The sequence below is a fragment of the Lynx rufus genome, unplaced genomic scaffold, assembly GCF_022079265.1.
Source record: "Lynx rufus isolate CCGP_SWC_20201006 ecotype Redwood Valley unplaced genomic scaffold, mLynRuf1.p SCAF_36, whole genome shotgun sequence".
Classification (NCBI taxonomy): Eukaryota; Metazoa; Chordata; class Mammalia; order Carnivora; family Felidae; genus Lynx; species Lynx rufus.
In genome coordinates, this window is record NW_025814852.1 from 1,749,637 (window position 1) to 1,776,561 (window position 26,925).

At 69.5% G+C, this 26,925-nt stretch overlaps 1 protein-coding gene across 5 annotated transcripts; it reads left to right on the forward strand.

The window, feature by feature from the left end:
• Positions 1–181: 181 nt before the first annotated feature.
• GPSM1 (G protein signaling modulator 1) lies at positions 182–26,744 on the forward strand. Of its 5 annotated transcripts, none has more exons than XM_047093839.1 (14): positions 182–258; positions 8,523–8,744; positions 9,512–9,647; positions 10,241–10,383; positions 10,983–11,106; positions 11,301–11,416; positions 12,167–12,322; positions 12,652–12,760; positions 13,784–13,907; positions 18,804–18,874; positions 19,639–19,815; positions 24,308–24,464; positions 24,925–25,133; positions 25,624–26,219. In XM_047093839.1, exons 2-14 carry the CDS (start codon positions 8,524–8,526, stop codon positions 25,846–25,848), a joined length of 1,968 nt encoding a protein of 655 aa, XP_046949795.1. In that variant the 5' UTR covers positions 182–258; position 8,523; the 3' UTR covers positions 25,849–26,219. The 5 variants fall into 5 exon arrangements, with proteins under 5 accessions (XP_046949795.1, XP_046949794.1, XP_046949792.1 ...); XM_047093838.1 differs by lacking the exon at positions 182–258 and adding an exon at positions 557–616; XM_047093836.1 differs by lacking the exon at positions 182–258 and adding an exon at positions 1,149–1,334.
• The last annotated feature ends 181 nt before the right edge of the window (positions 26,745–26,925 follow it).

Here is a 26,925-nt window from a genome sequence, read left to right on the forward strand (position 1 = left end):
TTGCCATTTGCCTTTGCCCGAAGCCAGCGGCCTTGTGGGCTGCAGTTCTGCAGAGGGTCCAGCGAGAAGGCCCTGGCATTTCCCTGACCTTAGTTAGGGCAGCTCTCCCAGGAGGGGCGGCCGGGCTCCTGAGGACAGTAGTCCACTTCCTGCTCCCAGACTTGTCCCTGTCCCGTGGGGCACAGTGACTTTTCCCAGGTTTGGAGTCTTCTGGAGGCACCAGCAGGGCTGGGATTGAGGCCAGCAGGACAGAGGCAGGTGAGATCCACGGCGGGGGGGGGGGGGGGGGGGGGGCTGAGGGCCTGCTGTGGGCGCGGTGCTGACGAGCCGGACAGGCACCTCGGCCCTGGGAGAAGGCCCGAGGAGGCACAGAGCCCAGGGTGGGTGGCGAAGAGGCCACACCACAGGTCTCATCTACCAGGGCTCCCAGGAACTCACAGGGGAGGAGGTGGTCGGGGCCACGATGTGGGGGGGGGGGGGAGTGTGGGCACAGTGAGCTTCCGTTTTCAGAGTCCTTGGATTTCACAAGGTTGGGAGGGTGACGTGGTGACCCAGGGTTTCAGGGCTGAGCAAAGCAGGCTCGGGGGCTCCCCGGGGCCAGGCCACCCAGGTCCTGGTAAGTGCGGCTCTCCTGGCTGTTCACTCCTCCCAGACCAGGGAATTCCCCTGGGGCACAGGTCAGGCCTCGGCTTGCCAGGTGTCTCTAAAGTAGGGAGTCATCCCCCATGGCGGGCACCCCACTGCCAGTTCAGAGAAGGGGGTGGGGACGGCAGGGGACCACCAAGGGGGGCTGGCCATTTGCCAGACAAAGGAGGGAGGCCTCAAACAGCCCCTGTCGCGGGGATGGGGGGGCCAGCAGGGCCACTGCCACCCAGGCGCCTCGCAGGTCCGCAGGTCCGGCGAGAACCCCGGGCCCAGCAGCCCGGCCAGCGCCAGGCCCTTGCCCCGCGTGCCCCCTGGTGGGGGGCGGCGCAGGGGACGCGCGCTCGGAGGCCCCGCCCCCTCCCTGGCCCTGCGCGCAGGGGGGAGGGACCCGCGGCTCCGTCGTCGGCGCCCCCCTCCCCGCGCGCGGGCGGCGGTGACATCACGGCCACGGCGGGAGGGGCGGCGCCCCGCGCGCATCACTTCCTCGGCGCCTCCCGCGGGCGGGCGGACTGACCGACGGACGGACTGACGGTGGACGGTGGGCGGCGGACCGCGCGCAGGGGACAGGCGCAGGACGGCGCGAGCGCGGGGTGTGCGGCCCCGGCCCTCGGCGACCCCGGCCCCATGGCCGGCCCGGCCCCGCCCTCCGCCGACGAGCTGCCCGGCCCGGCCCGGCGCCTCTACTCCAGGTAGGCTGGGCCGGCGGGGTCCTGACGTGCGGGGACCGGCGGGACGGGCGGGGACGGGCGGCCGGAGGCGGGAGGCCCGGAACAAAGGCTGCGGCGGGCGCGCGACGTGGCGGGGACGCGCCCTCCCTGCGGGCTGGCGGTCGTGGAGGCGCGGGGCGGGGGAGAAGGAAGGGGTGCTGGGATGGGGGGCGCGCGGGGTGGGGGGTGCGAGGAAGGAGGGGGTACGGGGTTGGGGGGGCAGCCGGGGTGGGGGAGGGGAGGCAGAGGTAGGGGGCGCCCCCCCACCCCGTGGCGAGTGCGCGTGGGGAGGGGGAAGGGGGCACCACGGGGTAAGGGAGGGCGTGGGGGGGGTAGGGGGGAGCCCAGGCTGCGCCCATCTGAGTCCGGGATTAGCGGGTGGTCAGGGTGTTGGGCTGAGCTGGGCTGCTGCTTGAGGGACCCCCGCCCCCACGGCCGGGCAGGGCCGGGAGAGCTCCCGCTTCACCAGCTGTGCTCTCCCGACAGCTGGGCCGCCTGGCACAGCAGGTGTGTGGAGCTTGCCTCGCAAGCCTGGCACCACCTCCCCTCTGCCCGGGTCTGGCCGGGAGGCAGCGTGGCTGGAGGGACCAGGCTTTGTCTTGGGTGGGGCCCTGTGCCCCGAGGACCCGGCGCGAGTCTGCGTTCATGGATGGCAGGCCCGAACCCGGGCTGCGGAGCCAGCCAGCCGGGTGGGCGTGTGCCCGCCTGAAAAGGCACCTTCCCCTGGGCAGATTCGCGGATGATGCCAGCGCCCTGTGCTCGGTGCTTCGCGCTCTCGTCAGGGATGACAGGGTGGCCCTGCCCACCTGCCTTGCGTGCCTGCTGGGTGACTCCGGGCCTGTCGAGGGTGATCCACACGTGATGCCATGTGCCCGACCCGGGTGGGCACAGGGTCCTCCGAGGGGAATGGACTCTGCCAGTGAGTGCAGGTGGCCAGGAGAGCAGTCGGCACGGGTGCCGGGCAGGGGCCACTCATTGACCGCGACCCCCAGAGGCAGGCCCGGCTGCCTCCAGGGGGCCCGACAGGTCCCCGACTTGGCCGGACAGCGTCATCCCCGGGACCTGGCAGCGTCCCCAGCTGCTGGGCCTTCAAGGGGCCTAGCCTTGCCCGAGAGGAGGATCGTCCAGCCCCAGCCGGGCAGCGAATCAGCAGCAAGCCTCTGTTGGGTGCCACCCCCCCACGTGTAGAACGAGGCCCCGGTGGTGGGTAGGGGGCCTTGCGGCTCCTCCCGCCTCGGTCTCTGTGCCACTGGTCAGAGACACAGCCCCCATTGTGTGGTCCCAGGATTGAGTGCTGGGCCCCCGACCCGGCTCCTGGGCCCCGCGCAGGGGGAGGGGTGCGCGGGTGGGTTTGCTGGCAGCTGCCGCTGGAGGCCTGACCCGGGGGATCCCCCCCGTAGCACCCCTGTGGGGACGGCCCGAGTTGGTTCGGCAGCTCCCAGCGTGCGTATGTGTGTGTCTGCGTGTGTGAGTGCACGCGCGTGTGGAGCGGGGAGCTTTAGCCCTGGAGCCCCTGCACCGCCGAGCGTGGGGTCCTCACGGGGCCCGTCTGCGTCTGCAGCCTCGTTGGGAGTCTGGGGTGCGGGCTGGTGCTGGGGCCCGGCGGGGACATGCCGGACAGGACCCTGGCCCAAGGGAGCGCGGCAGGGACCGAGCTCAGAGGGGATGCTGGGGGAGGCCCCGAGCCCAGCCTGGCATCCTGGCAGGCCGAGACCTGCGTTGAGCTCCAGCGGGCAAGCCCAGCACAGATTTGGGGTGCACAGCCACCGGCGCTCCCGCAGCGCCCGCGAGGAGGCCCTCGGGGAGTCTGTGCAGCCGCGGCCAGGTGTGGGCAGGGCTGTTCGTGCTCGGAGCGGGCTTTCAGAGGCTGGCAGGAAGGGTGGGAGTTGGGGAGCCGTGTGTGGGGGCCTCTGACAGGTGGGGGCTGCTAGCTGGAGGGGACAGACTGACGGCGGCACCTTGGGGCGGGCAGAAGGTTGTCTACCTCCTTGATTCGGGCCGGGGAAGCCCCCCTGTGGCACCCAGCGCGTGGGTGCCCCGTGACAGCTTTGGGCACTCGGCAGACGGTGATTGGGGGGACCTCCAGGCCAGGCCCAGCCCACCTCCAGTGGCTTCCCTTCCCATGCCAGTTTCCTCCCGGTGACAAGAGTTCAGTGTTTTTCTTTTCTTTACATGTTTGTTCATTCTTGAGAGAGGGAGATAGAGAGACGGACAGAAAGAGCACGAGCAGGGGAGGGGCAGAGACAGGGAGACACAGAATCCGAAGCAGACTCCAGGCTCCGAGCTGTCAACACAGAGCCCAACGGGCTCGAACCCACGGACCACGAGATCATGACCTGAGCCGAAGTTGGACGCTCAACTGACCGAGCCACCCGGGCCCCACCAGAGTTCAGTTCTTATAAAGTGGGGGTCTGGGGGAACGTGGGCTTGGGATGCACACTGAGAGGGCCTGAGCGTGAGTGTGCCTGCGGGCCGAGCACGTCCCCACGCGGGGCCCCGGGAGGGGAGCTGGTCGGGGAGGCAGAGGAGGTTGGGGAGGATAACACTCAACCCTGGTCTACCGCACCTGGGCCCTCGTGCCTGGAGAGGGGTTTGGGGGGAAAGGGTCTCGGGGAGGGATGGGGGGAGGGCTGGTGGCTGAGAGGCCCCTGAAATGGGGAAGCTGTGGGTGGCCCTCTCCCTGTCCCTTTCAGGCCAGCAGCTGAGGGTCCCAGGAACTGGGAAGGGGAGCGCAGGCGGTGAGCACCCCCACTGTGGGGTGACCCGCTAGAGGTGTGCCCCAGGCATGGGGCACCCGGACAGGGGCATCCTCAGGAGTGGGTCGGGCACCCAGGCTGCTCCGCCCTGCTGCCCACCCGTCCCCATGGGCTCCTTCCACGCGTGCCCCCGGGCACTGGCCCTGGCAGGGCCTCTGGGGAATAATGGCCTGGCCCCATGGTTTCCTCGGAACACAACCTCAGGTGCTTTCCCGAGCTAGGTGCCCCTCCACCCGCAATTCCTGTTCCCGCCGCGCTGCCTGCCCCGCGCTGTCCCAAAATCCCCACGTGAAAGGGAGTCAGTGTGGCTTTGCTTTGGGGGCAACGGGAGGGGGTGGGCAGGGGCCCTGGGGCCTCTGCCCAGTGGCCCAGCCTGTGGGTGACATCTCCAGGGAAGAAGGACGGTGACTATGTTTAGCAGCGAGTGGGGCTAAGGGGACACAGCCCCCAGTTAGTCATGTGTAGCGGGAGCCGGGGGCCTGGCTTGCAGACCGGCCGTGGTGGTCAGCACCGGAGGACCCCACAGAGTCTGTGGGGCACATAGGCGGGGACGGGAGCCCTGATGGAGAGCAGGGCAGTTTGGTCCGGGTGTGGCCGGGCTGATGGCTTCTCCTGGGATGCTGTCTCGGATGCCCAGGCGAGGCTGAGGGGTGTGGTCATGATGCGGTGGCTGGAACAGTAAGACTGGCCCCTGGGGAGTCGATACCATTTTATTAACCGGTAAGCCTGTGGGCAGGCGGCGGGAGCTTGGCAGACGGTATCCCGCCTCCCGGCCACTGTGGTCTGGCCACTGGGAGAGTTGGCCTGGTCGGCCCTGCAAGGAAGGGCAGCCACCGCATCCGAGTGGGTCTGTGCAGGGGGCTGTGGCCCCATCTGGGTGGGCAGGACCCCCACAGCCTGGTCCCAGAAGTGTGGGTCTGACCTCCTTGGGGGCTGGAAGATTACAGGTTGACCATGAGGCATCTATTCCCAGGTGGGAGCGCTGCCCTTCCCAGGCTCGGGGCGGTGAGGCTGGTGGGGAGCTGAGACCTCGGCCCCGGGGCCCTGAGGACTCCAGCCGGCCCCGCCCAGAGCCCCTGAGGATGGGGCTCTCAGTGGCCCTTGGCTTGGCAGGTGGTGTTGGGGGACAAAGGCTCTGGAGTCTTCTTCGATGAGCAGGGAGGTGCACCTGGCCAGGCGGGGCAGGCCTCAGGGGAGACAAGACAGGGTGGCCTGCATTCTGGTGGAATAGGGCCCTGGGGTGGTTCTGAGGGTGTGGGGCTTGGGGGTCCAGTTTGTTAATAGGAGCTGGGTAAGGAGGAGGTGATCCGGGCCCTGCCCTGTGCCCCTCGGCTGAGCTGTCCTGAGGTGTGGACGGGTGGCGTTGGCAGAAGCCTCAGGGCGGGGAGGAGGGTGCCCGGTCTGGACGCTCCTGTGTGCGGGCAGGTAGCCGGGATATCCCACCTCCATATTCACCTGCCCAGCCCCTTCCGAGACCCCACCTGCCAGAGTGAGCAGGGCCTGCAGGGCCCACAGGCTGAGGCTGGCCTTGAGACCCTACACCGGGCGGGCCCCCCCACCCTCCTCTGGTTCTCGGGTTCCTCCTTCTCCTCGACTCCGGGGGGCTTTGGGGAGCAGGGCCCATCCTGGCTCTCCAGTTCCCTCTGACCCTGGAGCTGTGCCCCGTCCTCTTCCCAGGGGCTAGAGCTGCACGGCCTTGGAGCCCTCTGCCACCCCAAAGCCCGTTGCTGAGCTGGGCGAGTGGTCAGGCGGCGAGAGTCTCGCCCCCGCCCGCCTGCCCACCCCAGGCCCTGCCCTCCTTGCTGACGATCCCTGGCTCTGAGCTCTGAGCCGCCCTGATCCCTTGATCCGTCTCAGCCCCCGGGAGGCCCCGGACGACCTGCCCGAGGACCTGGGGTCTCCTGGAGCCTGGGACGCCAGAGCCTTTAGCCCACCACTCTGGGGTGGGGGGAGACAGGGGAACCATGAGGCCGGCGCGTCCCCAGGACCAACGGCCAAGGCGGGGTGGGAGTTGGCCGGCCAGGCGGGAGGCCTGGCGCCCCGCGATGCCGGCCGCCCCCGCGGAGGGCCAGCCCGTGGCCCTGAGCTTGGCAGAGAAGGCCGTGTGCAAAGTGGTATATGGTGCCCCCCGCCCCCGCCCCCTGCTGCTGCCCGTGGGCCTGGAGCTATGGCTGTATGTGGAGAAGATGCGTCGTCACCTGCAGAGGAAGAGGTGAGGGGGGCCGGGGGGGCGGCCCGGGGGTCAAGGTGCGGGTGGGAGGTTCTTGGGGTCAGTGGAGGGGCGGGGGCTTCCAGCCCTGGACGCCGGCCAGTGTCTCTCCAGGGGGCCTCCTCACGTTGCCGGGGCCCGGGTCAGACCCCCCCCCCCAATCTGTGATTCGGGATGGCCACGCTGGACACCTCATCAGTGCACCCCCCACCTCCAGGCCCTTCGCACACCAGAAACCTCCTTCGCGGCGGTGGCGATGCCTGTCTCTAGCTAGGCAGGGACAGCAGGGTGGGGAGGCCACTCCCCGCGTCCTATCTGTCAGAGCCAGCAGGGCGTGTTTGGCTCTGAGACCAACGTCTCACACCCAAGCCCCGGGTCCTCCCAAGTCACCCAGGCGAAGAGGTCCGTTCCCGGCATCAGACAGCGCGGTGCGCGGCCCTGGCCGTGGGAGGGGGGCGGCTGCTAGGCTCCCGACAGCCCTTCCCGGGGCGTCGTGGGTAGGAGGCCCGAGCTTCCGACACCCCGCTCTCTGACAGGCCACACGGGCTCTGCCTGAATCTGGGGGCGGCAGGGCGCTGCTGGGGTCCCGGAGCCCGCTCTCCCCCCGAGGCGTGGCCCCGACGTGGGGGGGTCGAGGCTGGGCAAGGGGGGGCTTTGCATCAAAGGCGTGTTTGGTTAGAGCGGCTGAGGAGCAGTGCCGTAGACAAAGCTCGTGGATCTGTCGAGGGGCCCTGCGTGTTGTCCCCCAGGAACGGCTGCTCACCGCGGACTCTAACAACGCAGAGAGGGGGCGAGTTCCCCGGGGGTGCGCGCGCTATTTTGCCGTGGGCGCTTTCACTTACCCGTGGGCTTTCCACGGACTCCGGTGATCTGGGTTGGCCCTCGGCCACGCAAAACACGTCTCCCACTTTTCCAGGGCTGCGTGTATGTGCGTGTATGGTCACTGGGCTCCTCCCACCACCTGCCGGGGACCCCCTCCAGCTTGGGGCCCCGCTCCCCCCCCCATGGTATCTGTGTGCTGTGTCCTCCGCTGACCGCTCTCCCGCCCTAGGGCGGGCAGCGGGTCAGGCCTTGAGCGTGGAACTCACAGGACCAGCCACAGCAGGCCAGAGGAGGAGGCCGAGGTTCTGAGTGATGAAGTGTCCTACCCCGGGCCCCCTAGCAGGGAGGGCCGGAACCAGGGCCAGCCTGATCGAGTGACCCCCAGACACGAGGCTCCCCTGACAGCCATGTCCTGAGGGCAGCTCGCCCAAGGCCCAAGGGCCATGGGGCCCCAGTGAACAGAGCCCGGGGTAGCAGCTGGGGGGCCCCGGCCCCACCCCATGGGCTGGCAGAGCCCAAGGGTAAGGGACAGCTTCTCTGCAGCCCCTGCCCGAAGGTGGAGGCATGAAGGGCTGGCCCGGCCTCCGGCCAAGGCGTTGGCGGTGGTGTGGGGCCCTGGGCCCGTGGACTTGGGCTGGGCTCATGGGCAGGAGTCTGGAGCAGTGTTCCAGGGGTTGGGTCTACCCTGGGGCACGGTCCTGTCATGCCCTCCCACAGTAGCGCCCTGGGCGTGGGGGAGCGGCTGTCCCGTCGGGCAGCTGTGGCCAGCAGCTGAACGCTTCTCGGCTCTGGGGGCGGGCTGACCCACAGCTCAGACGGAGCCGTGACCCCGGAGAGGTGACGGCAGAGGATGTGGGACGGGGGAGGGGCTAGGGTCAGGTCCTGCCCCTGTGGCCTTGACTGGTGTCCTGAACCTCTCTGAGCCTTGGTTGTCCTTGGTGAGGATCGAGGGCTGTCGCGGGCCACTGTAGCTGCTCTGGAGGACTGACGCGGCACCAGGTCCCGGAGCGGGGGGCGGAGGGAGGCCCTTCGCCCCGGGCGGCTGAGCCTTGAGGGGAGGCTGTGTTTGGAGCTTGGCCGTCGTGGGCTGAGGGTCTGGCCGTAGTCACGGACTCATGCGTTTGCCCGGGGGCCCCTGAGCCCTGGTCGTGAGGGGCGTGCGGTGAGGTTCGGGCACGGGTGAGCCGCACAGGTGCCAGCCTGGCGATGGGCACGCTGTTGGACCCTGCACGTGCTTCTGGGCACTTCTCCAGAGACGTCGACGTCTGTGCGAACAGGCGTGGCCTCACCCGAGGGCCCCGTGGTCCCAGTGATGACGGGGGGAGCACGGGGCCCCTGCGTGACTGCGTGAGGGGCAGGCTGTGACTCCTTCTCTCTGCCCAGGATGGAGACCTCGTGCCTGGAGCTGGCCCTGGAGGGCGAGCGTCTCTGCAAGGCCGGGGACTTCAAGGCGGGCGCGGCCTTCTTTGAGGCAGCGGTGCAGGTGGGCACCGAGGACCTGAAGACTCTCAGCGCCATCTACAGCCAGCTGGGCAATGCCTACTTCTACCTGAAGGAGTACTCCCGGGCGCTGGAGTACCACAGGCACGACCTGCTGCTGGCCCGGTGAGCACGCGGCCCGCCTCGGGGAGGGGCCGTCACAGCACAGGCAGTGCCGGGAGCTCGGGGTCCAGGGAACCCGAGGGCGCCCGCGACCTGGGAGAGGGGGAGGGGGCGGGGCGGTGCCTGGCAAGTGCCCCCAGGGGCTGTGTTTCAGGGGAGGCGTGTGTGTGTGCATGTGTGTGCACATGGGTGTCCCGGGTATGTCCTCACGTGGGTGCCTGTCCCTGGGACTGGGGGGGGGGGCGCGACCACTTGTGTTTCTGAGCGTCTCCACTCCCCTCTGGCCTCCAGACCTTCCCTGAGCTGCTCTCGTCCCTGAACACCCTCCCTTGCTTGTTCCCCGCCCGTCGGCAGCCGGACCCCCCAATCCCGGGTGGGAGCGGAGCTTCTCAGGGCTCCCCCCAGCCCTGCCCACGGGCCCCTCCCTGGCCAGTGAGCCGCACGTGGTGTCCTCAGCACCCGCCGGGTGTGTCCAAAGTTACTCCCACTGTCAGGCCCCCCTGACTCTCCTGGTCTCCATCGGGGCACCTCTCTGAGCCCCGACAGCCACAGGCTGGGCCCCAGCAGAGAAGCGATCCCCAGCTGGGCTCCCTGCCCGGGGCTGCCCGAGGGGACCTCGCCTGCCGTCGGCGAGACCCCTGCCCGGCATCGCCCCCAGTCGCCCCCGGGTTGGTCCTGCCAGGCCTCGCCCACCCCTGTCTGGGCTCCTTGCTGGGCTCGGGGTCCCGGCCGGCCCTCAGTCCGGCTCCTCGCTGCCTCCTGCCCTCCAGGACCATCGGCGACCGCATGGGGGAAGCCAAGGCCAGCGGGAATCTGGGTAACACACTCAAGGTGCTCGGCCGCTTTGACGAGGCCATTGTGTGCTGCCAGCGGCACCTGGACGTCGCCCGGGAGCAGGGGGACAAGGTAGGTTGGCCGCTCCCAGGCTGCCTGCCGAGCCCCCACCTGCAGGGCTGAGGCCCGGCCCCCGTCTTCCATGTGAGCTCCCCCAGACCCGCCAGCACCCCTCGTCCCTCCTTCCGGTTCCAGAGGGACACAGGGTGGCGCGGCAGCCAGGGTAGAACAGCCGTGGACCCCGCCTGGTGCCGGACCCTTGACCTACTCTGTGACCCGCCCCCCCCCCCCCCCCCGTGACCCCGGGCAGGGGAACAAGACGGCCGGCCCCAGGTCATAGCTCAAGGCGTGTGGGCCAAGCGCGCCTTCCTTCCCCCGGGCTTCTGAGAGGGACCTGGCCGCCCTGATGGTGTAGATGACAAGGGAGCAGGTGCCGGGCCCGTCCACCAGGAGGCAGCGTTCGCTTGCCCCGTGCCCGGAGGGTGGCGGCCACGTGCAAACACGCCTCACCCCTTCTTGGGGTCCCGGCCCTACTCCCACATCTGCACCTGATGACGGCCCCCTCCAAGTCCTTGCCTTTGGGGAACTGCAGGCACAGTGGTCTGGGGCCAGGGGGTTCCTCGGGGGCCATGTCTGCGGAGGGCCAACCTCGGTGCCACCTTCAGGTCGGGGAGGCCAGGGCATTGTACAACATCGGCAACGTGTACCACGCCAAGGGCAAGCAGCTCTCCTGGAACGCCGCACAGGACCCCGGGCACCTGCCGCCCCATGTCCGGGAGCCACTGCGCAGAGCCTCCGAGTTCTATGAGTGAGTGGGGCAGGCGGGGGCACCACGGGCCGGGGTCTGGCCGTAGCGCTTCCCGAGCCGCTGCGGTGGGCGCGGGACCCCAGGCACGGAGCACCCACATCTGGCCCCATCGCCTCTCTGCAGACCCCCGCATGGTGACAGCCAGGCCGGCTCTCCTTCCCCAGCCCCACCCACCCTCAGGCCTCCTAGGCTTCCCGCACATGAGTCACGCACAGCAGCGCGGAGGGCCAGGGAAACGGCCGAGCAAAAGCCACACGTGGCATTTAGAAGACGTTTGGCTGGAAATAGGGCGGGGATGTTGGGCTGAGCCTCTGTGCTGGGGGGGATGCTGGTGCAGGAGGACAGAGGCTGCACCCGAAAACCGAAGTCTGGGGCCGGGGAGCCCCTGACCTGAGCCTTGGAGCTCCGACAGCAGCCTCTTCTAGTGGCTCCCTAGAGCCACTCTTCCAGAACCCCAAGCTGCCCTCTTTCTGGGGCACGCTCCCAGCAGGAGCTGAGCGGAGGCTGCCTGCTCATCCCCTCTGGCCGGGCGGGTGGGTCATGAGCCCCTGATTCCCTCGCACCAAGAGGGCCACGGCTCAGACAGATGCAACCCCCAGGAGGAACCTGTCCCTCGTGAAGGAGCTGGGCGACCGGGCGGCCCAGGGCAGGGCGTATGGCAACCTGGGCAACACACACTACCTGCTGGGGAGCTTCGTGGAGGCCACGACCTTCCACAAGGAGGTGAGTCCCCTGCGGGGCGGGGGTGGGGGGCCAGCTGCCTCGCTCCGTCTGGGCTCGGCTCAGGGTCCCAGGCTGCTCTCGCCAGACGTGCAGACTTCGGGCTGGCCACGCTGGGCGGGGAGGCCACCCCCGCCATCCACATCGGGTCCCGGGGCTGCTCCGTGACCACCCGGGCCTCGGGTCTGTGTCCCCAGCGCCTGGCCATTGCTAAGGAATTTGGAGACAAGGCGGCCGAGAGGAGGGCGTACAGCAACCTGGGGAACGCCCACATCTTCCTGGGGCGCTTTGACGTGGCCGCCGAGTACTACAAGTAGGCAGGCCTGCCCGCCCGCCCCCACCCCTGCCCAACCCCACCCGCCCAGCTCGGGGGAGGGGGCCCCTGGACACCAGCCCAAGGTCGGGAGGCGGGTCTGACCTCCCAGCCTCTCCAGGGGCCAGACGGGGGGGTTCTGGGCCACAGCCTGGAAGGGCAGACTGACAAAGCCCGGGTCCTGGGGCTGCCGGGGACAGGAAGGACTATGGTGCCCCTCACTCGGTAAGTGCGGGCAGAAGCCCGCTCTGTGCCAGGGACACAGCTAACCGCGGCTGAGGGCCTCCCGGTGCCAGTTACTGGGGGAGCCCCAGAGCTGTGTTTGCGCCCCACGATACCTCTGGAGTGCGGGTATAATCCTCCGTGTGTGGACCCAGAGGGTGGAGATCGCATGGGCTCCTGGGAGGATACTCTGCCAGCCGCCTCCTGGCTTGAGGAGCAGAGTGGTGACCACCGGGCACAAGCCGGGTCGTCAGCACCAGGTCCCGTGCGTCCGGAGCCCGGGCTGGGGTGTGCTGTCCCCCGTCCCCCATGCAGGGCGGAGGCTCGGGGTGGGGAGGTGACTGGCCAGTGCGGGTCCAGCGGTGACGGGGCTCCAGAGACACCCCGGTGGGATCCCGGGGCTGGCGGACCGCTGCCCCCCCCCCCGCCCTCCGTCCACCCCTCGGCTGGGGGCTGTGAGCAGCGCCGCGTCCCCAGAGAGGGCTCCCGGAGCCCTCCTCGCTGGGGCTGAGCCTCCCCCTCTCGCAGGAAGACGCTGCAGCTGTCCCGGCAGCTCAAGGACCAGGCGGTGGAGGCACAGGCCTGCTACAGCCTGGGCAACACCTACACTCTGCTGCAGGACTACGAGCGCTCGGCCGAGTACCACCTTCGGCACCTGCTCATCGCCCAGGAGCTGGCCGACAGGTGCGCGCGCGGTGGGGGCGGGCGGTGTTTCGGAAGCGGATCGCGGGCGGTGGCCGTGGGTTGGAAGCACGCACAGTGCCACGCGCCGAGGCGCGCTTAATCCGTTAGATTTACGCTTTGTGATTTTCACCCGAATTGAAAGACTAATGACCCGAGGGACTGCCCCGCACCCGAGGGTGGAGGGAGCCGCAGGGGTGAGAGCCTCGCCGGCCACCAGGGGGCGAGGGAGGCCGAGGCGGGCACTTCAGGCCGGGCCTGCTGCGCTCCCGTCAGGACCGGCCTGACGGCCTGGGGGCTGCAGAAGTGGACTCGGTTTCCCTCCCTGGCAGAGTGGGAGAGGGCCGGGCGTGCTGGAGCTTGGGGAATGCCTACGTGTCCATGGGGAGCCCGGCACAGGCCCTGACCTTCGCCAAGAAGCACCTGGAGATCTCCCAGGAGGTAAGCCAGGCCTGCCCCCCTGCCGGAGGCCCCCCGCCCCCCGGTGCTGCTCAGCTCCCTTCGGACCAGGCAGGGCGCCTCTCGCCCAGCCTGCTCCTCCGTCCTTTCCAGGCTGCCGATGTGCACTGGGGGGGGGGGGGGCCGCCACCCCCTGCCTGCAGACGCCTGATGGCAGCTTATCTGGTGTAGCCAGGGGGTGGGGGGAGGGGAGCGGTGGCCTGCTTTCCACCTGAAGTGTTGGCGTTCCCTGTGGGCAGGGCAAGGTGGGCATGACCTACCGCAGGCTGCCCTTGGGGCTCTTCCCCTGGAACCTTCCAGATGGACACCTTGGGGACGGTAGGCAGGGTCTTTGAGAGCCTGTCCGCACGCAGGACCCTCCTACTGAGGTCAGGGTGGTCCACGGCCGGGTGCCACAGGGCATCACGGGTGACCTCCGGCTCCCTGGTTTCCAGTTGGCCCTCTTACCTCCGCCCCATCCTTCTCCTTGGCCCCAGCGGCACGGCCACCTCCCTCCAGCACATGCCCAGCACCTGCCCAGACCCGTGTCTGTTGTGGGTGGGACCCTCCGGAGCCCAGGCGGTGGGGAGGAGCAGGGAAGCTCGGGCCAGGAGAGTCCCCCACCCCCTGCCAACCGGGGCCACCAGCAGGGCCGGCCCCACAGCCCCCTGAGCACGGGTGGGGGCACGCCAGCAGCCCCAGAGTTCCACTCGAGGCCCGGCCCGGGGCCCACCTCACTTCTCTGCACTTCTCGGCCCCTGCTGAGCCTCTGCTCTGAGGTGGGGGTGCCTGAGGGGTGCACGTGAGGCTCCAAGGGGCCGAGAAAGCTGGAGGCTGGACCAGACCACCTGTCCTCGGGAGGGCACTCGGGAAGGAGGGCCTCACGCGGCGCCCCCAGCGTTCTGGGGTGTGAGGGGCGCCCCTGGGGCACAGGGAGGCCTGGTTCCCTGGGAGGCGCAGGGCTCATGATTGTCTATAGGAGTCCCCCAGCCCACCTGCCCCCAACCTGGCCCTGCTTGGCTACAGATCGGGGACCGAAACGGGGAGCTCACGGCCCGCATGAACGTGGCACAGTTGCAGCTGGTGCTGGGCCGGCTGAGCAGCCCCGCGGCCACGGAGAAGCCCGACCTGGCCGGCTACGAGGCCCAAGGTGAGTCCGGGGCTGGGTGGGCAGGGGTGTGGCGGGAGGGCCGCCCGGAGAGCTCAAGGCTTGGGCCTCGGGACGGTGCTGGGCTTCCGGGTGCAGGTCTACGGGGAGGTGGCCTCTGCCCACAGGAGCCCTTGTGACAGAACTGCCCAGTGAGGGTGGCAAGCCCCCGTCGCTGGGGGGTGTCTGTCCGCACCACTTCTCCGCCCTGCTCTGGAGCTCCCGGGGGCGTGGGGGGTGACCGGGTGTCCAGGGTGCTCGGGGCACAGACGAGGGGTCCTGTTTCCCTAGGTCAGGTTAGGAATCCGAGATTGGGAAGCAGGGGGTGGAAAGGGGTGTTCGAGGGCAGGGACGGTGGGGGCGAAGGTGTGTCCTGAACGGGAGGCCTTCGGGCTGGTGCTTCACGGTCTCTGGGCCAGCGAGGGCCTGAAGTCACTCTGAGCCCCCCGGGTTGATCCCCTGGCTAGGAGGAGGAGGGAGGGGCACTCTGCCCCTCCCTCCGTGCTCCATCCCCTTAAGGGCTGAGGACCCCCCCCCCCACTTCAGGCTCAGAGCTGGGCCTGGGGGCCAGAGGGGGAGGCTGAGTCAGCCAGAGATGTAGAGCCTCCCTCCGGGCGGGCGCTACTCAGGTGAGCCCGGGACCAGCCAAGGCAGCTATGTTGATCTCAGTCCCGGGCTGCCTGTGGCCCCATGTGGGTGAACATTGCTAGGCACGCAGGGCGGGATGTTCCTTGCAGAGCAAATGGGTAAATAGGGGGCTGGGGGGCCACCCCGAGCTGGCTTCCCCCGTGGCTGCAGGCGGGTGTGGGGCTCCGCACAGGGCGCTAGCTGCCCCCTCCCTGCCTGCACCGACCCCAGGCTCCGGGGAGTCTGGCCCCAACCCCCTCGTGGCTGTGTTCCTTAGGGGTACCCACCTGCCCCAACCTGGAGCCCATCAGGCCTGCAGAGAATGAGGCCCCGGGAAGTGGCACCTGGCCTCGGTGGAGAGGCTCCAGGGTTTCTAACGATGCCTGTCCTGGGCAAGGGGAGGCACGTGTCCCCACCCCTCCTCAGGGGCTGAGACGGAAGGGAGGGTGCGAAGGTTTCTGGGACCCCCAGCCACCCTTGTTTTGGGGTGATGTGGCTGCAGGGGATGGGACGGGGGAGGGCCCCCCTCTGCCCCCCACCCTGCCCCAGGATGTACAAGACGGTGGCTCCCTTTGGGCGGGGGTTTTCTGAGGGTGGGCAACTCTGTTTGGAGCCCCTGGCCCTGTGAGGCCGCCCTCTGCGACACCCAGCAGTGGGTGGGGGCAGGGCCCGGCCCCGAGGGCTTCTGGAAAGGCTCCCCGGGGCTGCGGCCAGCTCCAGGTTCTCCGAGCTGAGGAAAGGGGGGCGCATCACGGGTGGAGGGCTGGGCTGTGCCGGGAACAAGGCAGCTTCTGTCCTTCCCACGCCAGCCCTGCTGCTCTGCCCTGTGCCCAGACCCTTCCCAGCCGGGGCCCCCGGAAGCCCCCTCCCTGCCAGGCTGCCAGCGCTGGGCCACCGGCCGAGGCCGGGCAGAGGCCCTTCTCCAGAGCAGCCTGCTCCGGGCCACGGAGGCAGGTGTGGGGGCCCCAGGCCCGGGGATGCGGCTGCTGTGCACAGAGCGCCCCAGGAGTCTCCTGCGGGGGTGGCATTACTCACCCACTCATTTGTCCAGTGCACACTGAACGTGGGCACTGGCCTGGAAACTGCCCCTCGGGGCGGGGATGCTGCACTGGCGTGTGTCGAGCCTGGCCGTTTGGCGGGGGGGGGGGGGGGGGGGGGTCGGGGGGGCGGATGAAGGGGGGACCAGGTGAGCGCCAGGGAAGGGTGTCGACCCAGCCCTCGACCTGGAGCCCAGGGAAGATGCCTCAGGCTGCTTCTGGGAGGGAAGAAGCCTGGGGCCGGTGGGCGGGGACCGCGGTGGGCGGGGACCGCGGTGGGCGGGGACCGCGGTGGGCGGGGACCGCGGTGGGCGGGGACCGCGGTGGGCGGGGACCGCGGTGGGCGGGGACCGTGGCTGGTCCTGGAGGCCGGGACCCAAGGGGTTTTCTTTCCCGATAAAACAAGGGCCCTTTATGCAGCTGGGGGACCCAATTTACAGGTTGACCTCAGCAGCCTTGCAGCCCCCATCCCAGCAGAGGCCCCAGGACGAGTCCTGACACTGCTGCCTGACTGGGTCAGGCCTCCCAGGTCCCCTGGTGTGCCAAGCCCCGTTGAAGCCAGGCTTGGGACACACCGGGGAGCGTAACCGGCAAAGGTAGCCAGAAACGACCAGTATGTGGCAAACAGCGATAAACAAAAAAACAAGGCGTGCCTGGGAATGAGCAAGCGCTTGGGGAGGAAAAAAGCCGAGCGGCCGGGTGGGCGTGCCGCGTGGGCCGCGTGGAGGCCGCTGTCGCCCTCAGCTCGGCCGAGGAACAGAACACCACGCACCAGGCGGCTTGCAAAGATGAAAGGCCACTTCCTGCGGCTCTGGAAGCTGCGGGTCCGGGAGCAGGGTGCCCGCACGGCCGTCCCGGTGACGGCCCTCTTCCCGGTTTGCAGGGGTGGTGTGGGGCTGGAGGGAGCTCCCCAGTGTCTTCTCATAAGGGCACCAGCCCCATCCCCGGGGCCACCCTCATGACCTCAGCTAACCCTAATCACCCCCAAGACCCCGCTCGCTGATGTCATCGCGTTGGGGGTGGGGTCTTCAGTGTGGAATTTGGGCGACACAAACGTTTGCCCCATAGTAGTGACTTCTGAGCAAAGGCTGAAAGGGGAGAAGGGAGTGAGCCTGAGCGGAGGACAGCCATGCAAAGGCCCTGAGGCCTGGGTAAGGCTGGCTAAGAGGAGCAGCAGGGAGCGGGAGAACCTCTGCCCTGTGCAAGCCCCTCCCCATGCCAGGGGCCCTGCAGGGTGAGCAGAGGAAGAAGATCTCACCCAGGCCCTATGGGCATCCCCGGGGCCCCCAGCATGTATAAGGGACAAAGAGAGCAGAGAGGCGGGTGAGGGACGTGACACTCAGGTCCCGGCAAGGCGAGGAGGGGTCGGATTCTGGATCTGTCTTGAAGGAGGACCTGCCAGGATTTTGGAAGTTGAGACTGAAGGCAGGAAGGAGTTGGAGGGACACAGCCCAGCAGCTAGAAGCTGAGTTGTGCGCCTAAGCGGGCCGGCTGCATGCAGGAGGGGCGGGATGGGGCCTGGCCAGCCTGGTGGGGACAGAAATGATTCTGGTCAGACTCAGGCGGGAGTGGGGTGGTGCTCAGGGAAGTTTCCAGACCTTCCCCTCTGGGGTGGGTGGAGCGGGAAGCCCGCCAGCGTGGCTCTGGCCTGAATGCCCCAGTGCGCGCGCAGCCCGCACAGAGGGTGCATTTAGCCGGGCCCCGAGGGCCACGAGGGGACCCGCCCTGGAGCCGGACACAAGCTGTGTCTCAGAGGAACATTTCAGCCTCCGCCACGGCCCGGGCCTGACGGTCCAGCCAGGCGGGCCCCAGCAGACAAAGTGGGGAAGGCGAGTCAGACCCCCCGGGTGTCAGGGGGCGGCCGAGAAAGGGGCCGGGTTTTCGCTGGCTGTGGTGAGTACAGGGCCATGCACAGGGCCGCTCGGCTGTCCCCCCATCACTCCCCGGGCCAGGCGATGCCCCAGACAGTTTGCTGTTGGAATGATCACATTGTTCCTTCAGAGCTGCTTGTCTGATCTGGGGAGGGCTGGGCAGTGGGGACCCTGCCCCATCTCCTGGGGCCTCACAACACGGGGTCAGGCTCCGGCTGCACACCTGGGCAAGGCCCGGTGGCCAGGGGCCGTTCTCAGGGGGCAGAGGCAGACCCGGTGCTGACCACGTGGCCAAAGCTGGGGGGATGGGGCCCTGCTGGGGGGGGGGCGGGAGGGGCGGCAGGCAGCCCCAAGTCCTGGACCCACGCGGCTGCCTGCTGTCCCTCCCTGGACAGCAGCCGCAGAAGCCCCTCCTCCAAGATCTCTGCTTTTCTACCCGGCCTCTGGGGGGTAGAGAACAGGGCGTAGCTTCCTCAGAGCCTGGAGGCCAGCCGCCCACACCATCTCCTCCGTTCCTAGGACTCCCTGGGCATTTGGTTCGGGCTGGTCTGAATGCCTGACCTCCTGGACGGCCCCTCTCTGGGGACCGTGTCTCGGGCAGTGGGTGTGGGCTCAGAGCCGGGGGCCCGAGGTGGGGTCGGGGGCCGAGCTGAGGGCTCCCTGCCCGGCCTCGCTGCCGCTGGTGGGGCATGTGCCCCGTGCTGTCCGTGGCACGGCGTCACCAGTGAGCTCAGTGCTGGGGTAGCCAGAGGGCAAGGCGTCACCGCGACGTGGGCTGTGGGTGTCCACAACGTGCCAGGCGCCAGAAGCTGCTTCCCACGGGCCCCCTGTGTGGGGCAGGCTCAGTCTGACGGGGGTACTGAGCTCGAGGGAGGGTAATGGGTCCCAGGTCCAGTGCTGCCCAGACATGACTCCTGGGGCATCTGCCCACGCTAGAGGCCTTGCTCGCTCTACCCACAGTGCCTCCTTGCCTCATGCGGCCCCACGCTTGGACAAGGGCCCCTGGGGCACCCGGTTGGTGCCCAGCACGTGTCTGCAGGTAGAGGGGCGCTCAGCTCCTGGGAGGATCTGGGCTGCCCATGTGCGTGCAGGGTGGGGGGTGAACGGAGTCCCTTAAGGGCGGGCACGGGGGCAGCACAGCCAGACCCCCTGCCGGGCCCCTACAGGGTCAGCCCATCTCCGCGCTCGGCTGCTTGCCGGGCGGGGCGTGCGAGGTCGTGCAGACACTGCGTTTGCTTCCGTGGAGACGGTGACGTTGGCGGTTCATCTGCGGGCCCCAGGGTGCAGGCCCTCCGGAGGGCCCGGGCCTGGGCCAGCCCGCCTCTTGGGTCAGTGCCAGGCTGACTGGGCCCCCTGTCTTCCAGGTGCCAGGCCCAAGAGGACACAGAGGCTGAGTGCAGAGACCTGGGGCCTGCTGAGGCTCCCCCTGGAACGGGTGAGTGGGGCTCAGGGTGGGCGGCCGGGGCGTGGGCAGCGGGCTGACGAGGCAGGTGTGATGGGTGCTGAACGGCCGCCTCCCAGCCCAGCTCCCGTCTGTCCCCCGTCCCCGCCGTGGGGGGCAAGCGCCCTCTCTGCAGCCCGAGACCCTGGAGCAGCCATCCGCCCCCAGAGAGGCCCCCACGAGGCCCCACTTCCTCCCAGTCACCCCAGGGGCCCACCAGCCATGCCCCCCCCCCCGGGGGACAAGCCACGGTCCTCGCAACCTGCAGGCCCCCAAGCCCCCACCCAGCCACAGTCCCCAGTGTCCCAGCCGTTCCCCGTGCCCACCTGCTCCCTGTCGGCCGAGACTCTGCCCCGGGAGAAGCAGAGCTGTTACGGGCAGAGCAGACCAGTCAGAAGCTGGGCAGGGGGAGGCTCTGGGCCCGCTCTGTACCTGTCGGAGGTGGGTGCTGTGTAGCCCTGGGGGAGTGAGCTCCCTTCTCCGAGCCTCTGGTTCCTCAGGCGTGTGCTGGGCTTTGTTGCGGGTGCCCCTGGGGCGGTCTGTGGCGGGACAAGGCTCAGGGCTGCTCAGTGTGGGGTCAGCCTCCTAGCCTCCGGGCCTCAGGCTCTCTTCCTCCTCCCTGAGGCACCTCAGGGCCTGGGTGCGTCTGTGAGACAGGGCCCCTGTTCCCGCCAGCCCCGCTCGGGGTCCTGGGATGGGAGCACTGGTTGGGGATTGCTGCAGCCCCCACCGATGCCTGGCCTCCTCCCTCTCCCCAGGAGCAGAATGGAGACAGCCACCAGCTGGGGGAGTGGCGGGGGCCGGGCAGGGACATGCTCCCTCTCCCCATGAGGAGCAGGAAGTACCAGGAGGGGCTGGAGACCGCTGAGAGGCCCCGCGAGGGCGGCCACTCCCCGCTGGACAGCGCGGACGTCCGCGTGCAGGTGCCTCGCACGGTAGGTGACGTCTCTTCGGGTGCCCTCCCGAGCGGCCGACCTGGGCCGCCTCCGGGGGCAGAGGCCACGGCCCTGTGCTGCCTCGGGGCCTGGCGGACATGGCACCCATGGACGGTGCAGGACACTTAGCGCAGACAGCGTTCTGCGTTCTGCCAGTTGCGTCCGGCCTCCGCAAGGCCCTGGCCACTGAGGACAGGAGGCCTTGTGGATGGGGCTCCGGAGGGCGGGCTTGCGGGGAGCAGCCCTGTCCCGGGTGTGCAGCACACAGGGGTGGACGGACGGACGGGGCCTGGGGGGACGGATGGGTGAGGGATGGACGGGCGGGTGGTCAGACAGATGGGGGACAGAGGGAAGGGGGCCTCCTGCTGCCTGGCAGGTGTCCCACTGTGTCCAGGAGGCTGGGCTGGCCTGTCTGGGCTGCTGGAAGCGGGTCAGGGTCTGGGAGGTACAGGCTGCAAACCTACGTGCCCAGTGAGTCCAGGTTCAGAGGTCAGCCTGGACCATCCCCCCTCCCCATGTGCAGAACGCCTGGGTCCAAATATCTGGGACTCGATCTAAAAATAATTGCCTCTGAGGGCTTAATCAGCACCTTCCCAGCCTTTGAGGGGCGTGGGCGCCGCGCTGGTATTCTTAGCCCCCCGATGGCTGCTTTACACCCATCTTTCCCACGAGCCTGGGGGGGGGGCCTCCGCCAACCCCATCTACCCCCAGCACTACCTGGCAGCCCGTGTCCGTAGAGTGAGAGGTGAGGAGACGGGGCCACCACGGAGGCCCCAGACGGTGGGGCTATTGCCCGCACTGTGCGTTTGGGGACCCCCAGCCGAGCGGTGCAGGGGCCTTGCCACCAGCGCATGGGGACTTGGGGGTCTTGGGAGGTGTGACTGGGTGTGGTCGAGGGCTGGGCTAGACCCAAAGGTTGGGGTCCATCCAGAAAGGGCCTGGCAGGGGAGGACCCCCAGCTACCAGGGAGCCACAGGGGGCTTTGGAACAGGACAGCCTTTTCCACGTGGCAACCTGGCCCTAGCCGTGTCCCCGTTGCCGCTGGCGGGGGGCAGGGGGGTGCGTCTACCAAACAGAAACAATAGCCAGGGCTCAACAGCCATAAGAGGGGAAACTGAGGCACGGGGCAGCAAAGAAGTTAGCCTGAGGGCGCACAGCTAGCAATGGTGGAACTGGGGCTCCAAGGTCAGCTCCTAGAACCCCCGCTCAGCCCCTCTGAGAAGGCAGCAGGGCTTTCTTTGGGCAATGGGGGCGCCTTTGGAGGAAATTTTTATGAGCGCTAAGCCTGGCCCCAGTTGGAGGCCCGGACCCAGACCTCCCCCTGCCCTGCAGACACAACTGCGGGCCGGCCCTCCTCCTGGGGCTCTGAGCTCCCTGTAGAAGGAGCGGGACCGAGAGGGCCCCAGGGGGCTCCACCTTTCCCCCTTCTGCCCTCGCCCCCAGCCAGCTTCCCCACCCACCCCAGGGCCGGCCCCCACTGGGCCCCCGGCAGGCCAGAGGCCAAGACTCCACAGACCTCCCAGTGTAGAGAGGGGATCTCGTGGCCAGTGGCGGGGGCTGTGGTGGCCGCCCGGTCCCTGCCCCTGCCCCTGGGAAAGCATCCCTCTGGCTCCCTCAGCAGCCTGGGGAGTCAGGGCTGAAGAACGAGGCGGCTTCTCCTGGGCTGACTCGGCTTTGGAAGGAAGCCGGGCCCCTCCGTCAGCAGGGCGACCGCTTTCCAGATAGGCTCCGTCCTCCTCGCCCCTCTGGCATGACCACCCCCCTCCCGTAGGCCCCAGCAGGAGCCCTCCGTGTTTGCAGAGCACGCGTGTGCATGTGTGTGCGTGCGCGTGTTCGTGCGCGGCCGCGGGAGCAAGTGAGTGCAGTGGGGGGGCCGGGGCGGGGACGGCCCTCCCCCGGGTCCTATTTAAGCGCTGAGCCAACAGGGGCAGCGAGGCGGCAGGGCACTGCATGGTGGAGCACCCCACAGTAGACAGCGCTTAGCGCCCGGTCGCTGCTGCTGGAGGGAGCTGCGTGCCCAGCGTGAGTGTGGGGTCCCCTACAGGGGGAGGCTCAGGGAGCACAGGGGCCGGTGGGAAGCAGGATGGGGGCAGAGCGGAGCTCTCCTCCTGGGCTGGTGCACCAGTCCGGCCACCTCCCCCGCCCCTCGGGGCCTGGGGCCTCAGGAACCCCGGCCAGAAGGTTGGGGGGCTGGAGGGGGGCAGCCCTGGGCCTGGGGGGCGCGGGGGGGTTTGCAAGACCCGGGCTGGCACTCCAGCAGGAGGGGCTCGGAGACCCCCTGAGACAGAAGGAGCCAGAGGCAGGGGCAGAGGAGAGGTGGGGGCGTGTCCTGTTAGGACCGGGGTGCTGTCCTGAGGGGGGCGGGGCCTCCTTGCTGTCTGGAGCCTCACCCTGTGCACCTGCGGCCTCAGCCCCAAACCCCCCCAACAAGGGGAGCGCCAGCCCTTCACAGGTGGCCCAGGATGGCTCTGCCGTGGGGTTGTCTCTGGATGGGGCCCTCTCGGCCCAGCCCCCTGCTGTGCTGCTGGGGCCCCCGAGAAGCCTCTGGGCAGACACCGCCCTACTTCAGGGGTGCCCCTGAGCCCCGAGGTCAGCCCACGGGGGGTTGGAGGAGTGCTGGGGGCCCGTGTGTCTAGAGAAGAGGCGTCCCAGGGCTACCTCTTTCCCGGGAGGGGCCTGGCTCTGTTTGCCGGCCCACAGTCCACCTGGGGGGGCCCCAGCTGGGGCCAGATGCCAGGGTCGGGGGCCAGGAGCAACGACTGTCCCCTGCGGTGGGGTGGTGCTGTGCTTACCCCCACACCTGGCTGAGTCTGGGGCCCCAAGCGACCTCCCCGGGGGAGGCACCTGTGCGGCCCCCACCAGTGCGGAGCTTGATGCTGGGCCCTGGCCATCCTGCCTGCAGTTCCCCCAGGAGGCCCTGACCAAGTGCAGCCCCCTGGCCGGGGTGCCCCCTGAGCCCTCGGTGCCTTGTGCCCTGGGATCTGTGGGGTCTTAGGCCGGGGCGCAGCAGAGCAGAGTCGTGAGTCGGGGGGATCTTGAACCACCCCCAGCCTTGGCTCTAAGCCTGCCTTGCTGGGACAGGAGGTTGGGGGGGGGAGGGGGCCTGAGAGCCCGGCTCTTGTCTCTGTCCTCCGAGCTGCCACCTGCTGGCAGATCTCACGCACAGAACCACCCGCTCTGCTGTCCCTCCCTGCCCCTGTGACCCTGCAGCCTGAGCCCGGCTCTGAACCTGGGAGCCCAGGCTGGGCCTGCTCGTGGGGTCCCCGGGGCTGCCCCTGGCTGGAGGTGTGCAAGCTCCCCTCCCTCAGTGTCTGCAGCGGGCTGGCGAGGGGTCGTCGGGAATTCGAGGACCGAGCCAGGCCCCGCTAGGTGACATTTCTGCTGTGTGGTCTCTTCCCCAGCCGAGAGGGGGAAGCACAGGGCCGGGCGGGGGACACTGGAGGCAGGGAGGACGTGGGGCAGGCACCGGTCTGCAGCCAAGGTGATCTCCGGAAGCCACCCCATCCGTCAGTCAGCACTCGGGGCTCTGGAGCAGACGTGGGGAGGCTAGTGGGGGCGCCTGCCCTTGGGGGGGCCAAGACACCGGTGCCTCCAGCTTGCTCTCCTATGGATGTGTAGACCGAGGCTCAGCGTGGGAGGGGGCTTGTCCAAGGTCCCCCTGCCAACCGGGATGCAGGCAGGCCCAGTGGCCCGGTCTCCCGCTTCTCACTGCCCCTCCCTGGTCCCATCGGTGGGGCTTGCCTGGACCTAGCAGGTCGCCCCAGGGTCAGCCCTCCTGCCACCCAGGCTGAACACTGACAGTGCCTGCCAGAGTCCCTGTGCTCCCAGCATGTCCAGACTCTGCCCCCCCCCCCCCCGCCATCCAGAGCAGATCCCGGTCACCTTGGCCAGTACGCGGAGGGTGCTTTAGCCTGAACACCTGCACATCTGCATCCTCTGGGCCTGTCCGCTGGTCTAGGACCCAAACCCCAGAAGGGATGGGACTAGGGTGGAACACAGCAGGCCTCACCTCCCCCAGCTCTGGCTCCTTGCCTTTGGTGATCTGACCTGATGTCACTGGCACCTCTGGGTCCGCCGTCACTGCTGCCAGGACCCTGGTACAGACCAGTGTGATATACAAAATGGCCCGTGAGGCTCCCTGCCTGCCGAGGGCCCCGTCACTCACTCGCTCCTTCATTTGTTCATTCAGCAGCCGCTGGGGAGTGCTGTGCTGGGTGCCAGAGCCCCAGAGGCGTGGGCAGAGGGGAGCTCACTGCGGGGGCTGCCACGGTGTGTGATAGTGTCCAGGGGCGGGGCCGGGGGCGGTGGCGGCTGCTGAACCGCGTTGGGGCAAGTAGGGGGCGGGTGGCAATGTCACGTCTGGGAGGATGGCGGAGGCGGGGCAGGTGGGGTGAGGGTCCCAACCTTGTCCCAGGCCGCGCGGCTCCCTCGGGGGTGTGCAGGGGTCTGAGGGGCTGGGCCAGAGCCGGCGCTGACTGCCCCTGCCCCCCAGAGCATCCCTCGGGCCCCGTCCTCCGACGAGGAGTGCTTCTTTGACCTGCTGAGCAAGTTCCAGAGCAGCCGCATGGATGACCAGCGCTGTCCCCTGGAGGAGGGTCAGCCCGGGGCCGCCGAGGCCACCGCCGCCCCCAGCCTGGAGGAGAGGGTCGGTGAGTGCCCCGGCCTCCACCCAGAGAGCTCCTCTTGTCCTCGAGGGGGGCTGGGCCAGGCTCAGCCCCCTCCCTCCACCGTCGTGCCCCCCTGAGCCTTTGCTCCCGAGGGGCGGGCGCACCAGCTGCAAAAGGGCCCCCTGTCACCGTGAGCTCCTCGTCCCCCGCTCGCCCAAGGCTGCGTCCCGGGAAGTGTGTAATCATGTCCGCCCTCCGGAACACCGTGTCAGGGCATCTCCGTCTCGGAGCGGGCGTGGGAAGCAAGGCTTTCCTCCGGCACCTTCTAGAAGCCCCCGAGCGGGTGTGGGGCAAATGGCAGAGGCAGCTGAGAGCAGCCGGGGTCCGGGGTCCGCGGAGCCACCGCTGGGAGCCCCGTGTGCCCAGGAGTGTGGTGGGCTGGGCTGGGCTCCAGCCTGACCCGCCTCGTGGGGTCCCCTTCCCTGCACCTTGTCCCCCACAGCCCGGCCCTCGCTGACGGCCTCCCCGCAGACCGAAGAGTTCTTCGACCTGATCGCCAGCTCGCAGAGCCGCCGGCTGGACGACCAACGTGCCAACGTAGGCAGCTTGCCTGGGCTCCGCATCACCCACAACAACCTGGGACACCTGCGTGCCGACGGAGACCCGCAGGAGCCTGGGGACGAGTTCTTCAACATGCTCATCAAGTGCCAGGTGGGCCTGCGGTCGGGGGAGGCTGGGGGCGCTCGCTCGCCTGCCCCCACCCCAGCCCCGAGGTGACCCGGCGCCCCTCTGCCCTCGTCTTGGGCGGGGGCTCCTCCCGCCGGGAGCTGGCTCTGGTCCTTCCGTCTCGGGCCGGATGGGAACTGAGTGCCTGTGAGTGCTCAGACCTGAGGCCCCTCCCGGGACCCCCCAGAGGACACCCCGGACGTCCTCAGCCGCCCCTCACAGTACAGGAGCTCTAGCTGGGGGGGAGCACCGGGTCCCCAACGTGGTGGCCTCGGGCCAGGTGTCAGCCCCGAGCGGGGAGGGCTCTCACCATTGTGGGGTCCGGCCACCTGCCGCTGCCCCCCACCCGCCCCGGCTGGGGCAAGGCCAGACGGCAGGCAACGGTGTCAGGAAGCCCGTGGAACGGCTGCAGGAAGGGCAGCCGCGTGGCCTGTGTGGGCCGCTGCCGTTTCCGGACGTGCCGTTCGTTCCACAGAGCCGAGCAAGGCGCGGCCCCGGGCGAGTCCGACGAGCCTCAAAGCCGGCCCTACGGAGAGCCCCCAGCCCCCGGCCGCACCGGCTCCGATGGCCGCACCGGCTGCCGGCCTTTCTGCTCCAGACCCTGCAGAGAAGCCCAAATGCCTCGTCGGCCCCACGCCAGCCCCAGCCCCTCCGCACGTCGGGCGCCGGGAGCCCCCGGTCCTGTCCGCGGGGCTCCTGAACGCACCACCATCGGGGGGCCTTGGGAGCGGCACGGGAAGGCCGCCCGGCGGTCCCCTCACCCCGTGTCTGGCGGGCATCGTTCGGCCCTCTGCCCCTGGGCGGCCTGGGGGGAGGCCCCTCGCCCCCCGGGGCCGGGGCTGCTGGTGTGCCCGCGGAGCTGATGGTACAGGTGCACGGAGGGAGGCCCTCCCGAGCCGGCCTTGCGGCTGGACAGCGGCCCCCGCCTGGGAGTGGTGCCCGAGGCCGCCGAGCACTGGCCCAGCTGCTGGGGGGGGCCCTCCAAGGCCAACCCCCGTGTCTGTGTCTGCCCAGTCCGCCAGGATCGACGACCAGCGCTGCCCGCCTCCCGACGTGCTGCCCCGAGGCCCCACCATGCCCGACGAGGACTTCTTCAGCCTCATCCAGAGGGTGCAGGCCAAGCGGATGGACGAACAGCGGGTCGACCTCGCCGGGAGCCCGGAGCAGGAGGTCGGCGGGAGACCCGAGCCCCGGCAGCAGTGCCAGCCTGGTGCCACCTAAGGCCTTGTGACTGCAGCCAGCCCGGCCCCACCCCCGCTCCTGGACTCGGGGCCGGGTTGGGGGGGTGGGGGGGTGGAGGGCTCACGGTCATCTGCCCAGAAGCCCGTTCCTCGGCTGAGCACAGGCTCCGAGCCCTCTGGCCCTTTCCACTGTGGCAGACGCTGGGCACACAGCCCCCACATCGGCTCCCTCCCGGGGTGGCAGGCTCAGGTCAGGGCTGCCCTGGAGGGTGGCTGTGCTCCTGTCCTAGAGCAGCCCCCCGGGTGGTACACGGCCTCCCGCAGGCCTGCCAGGCCCTCCCCTAGGGCTGCCAGGCCCTCCCCCTGCCCCAGGTCTAGCTCTCTCCCTGCCCCAGGCCCGGCCCTCCCCCTGCCCCAGGCCCAGCCTTCCCCCTGCCCCAGGCCCGGCCCTCCCCCTGCCCCAGGTCTGGCTCTCTCCCTGCCCCAGGCCTGGCCCTCCCCCTGCCCCAGGCCCAGCCTTGCCCCTGCCCCAGGCCCGGCCCTTCCCCTGCCCCAGGTCTAGCTCTCTCCCTGCCCCAGGCCTGGCCCTCCCCCTG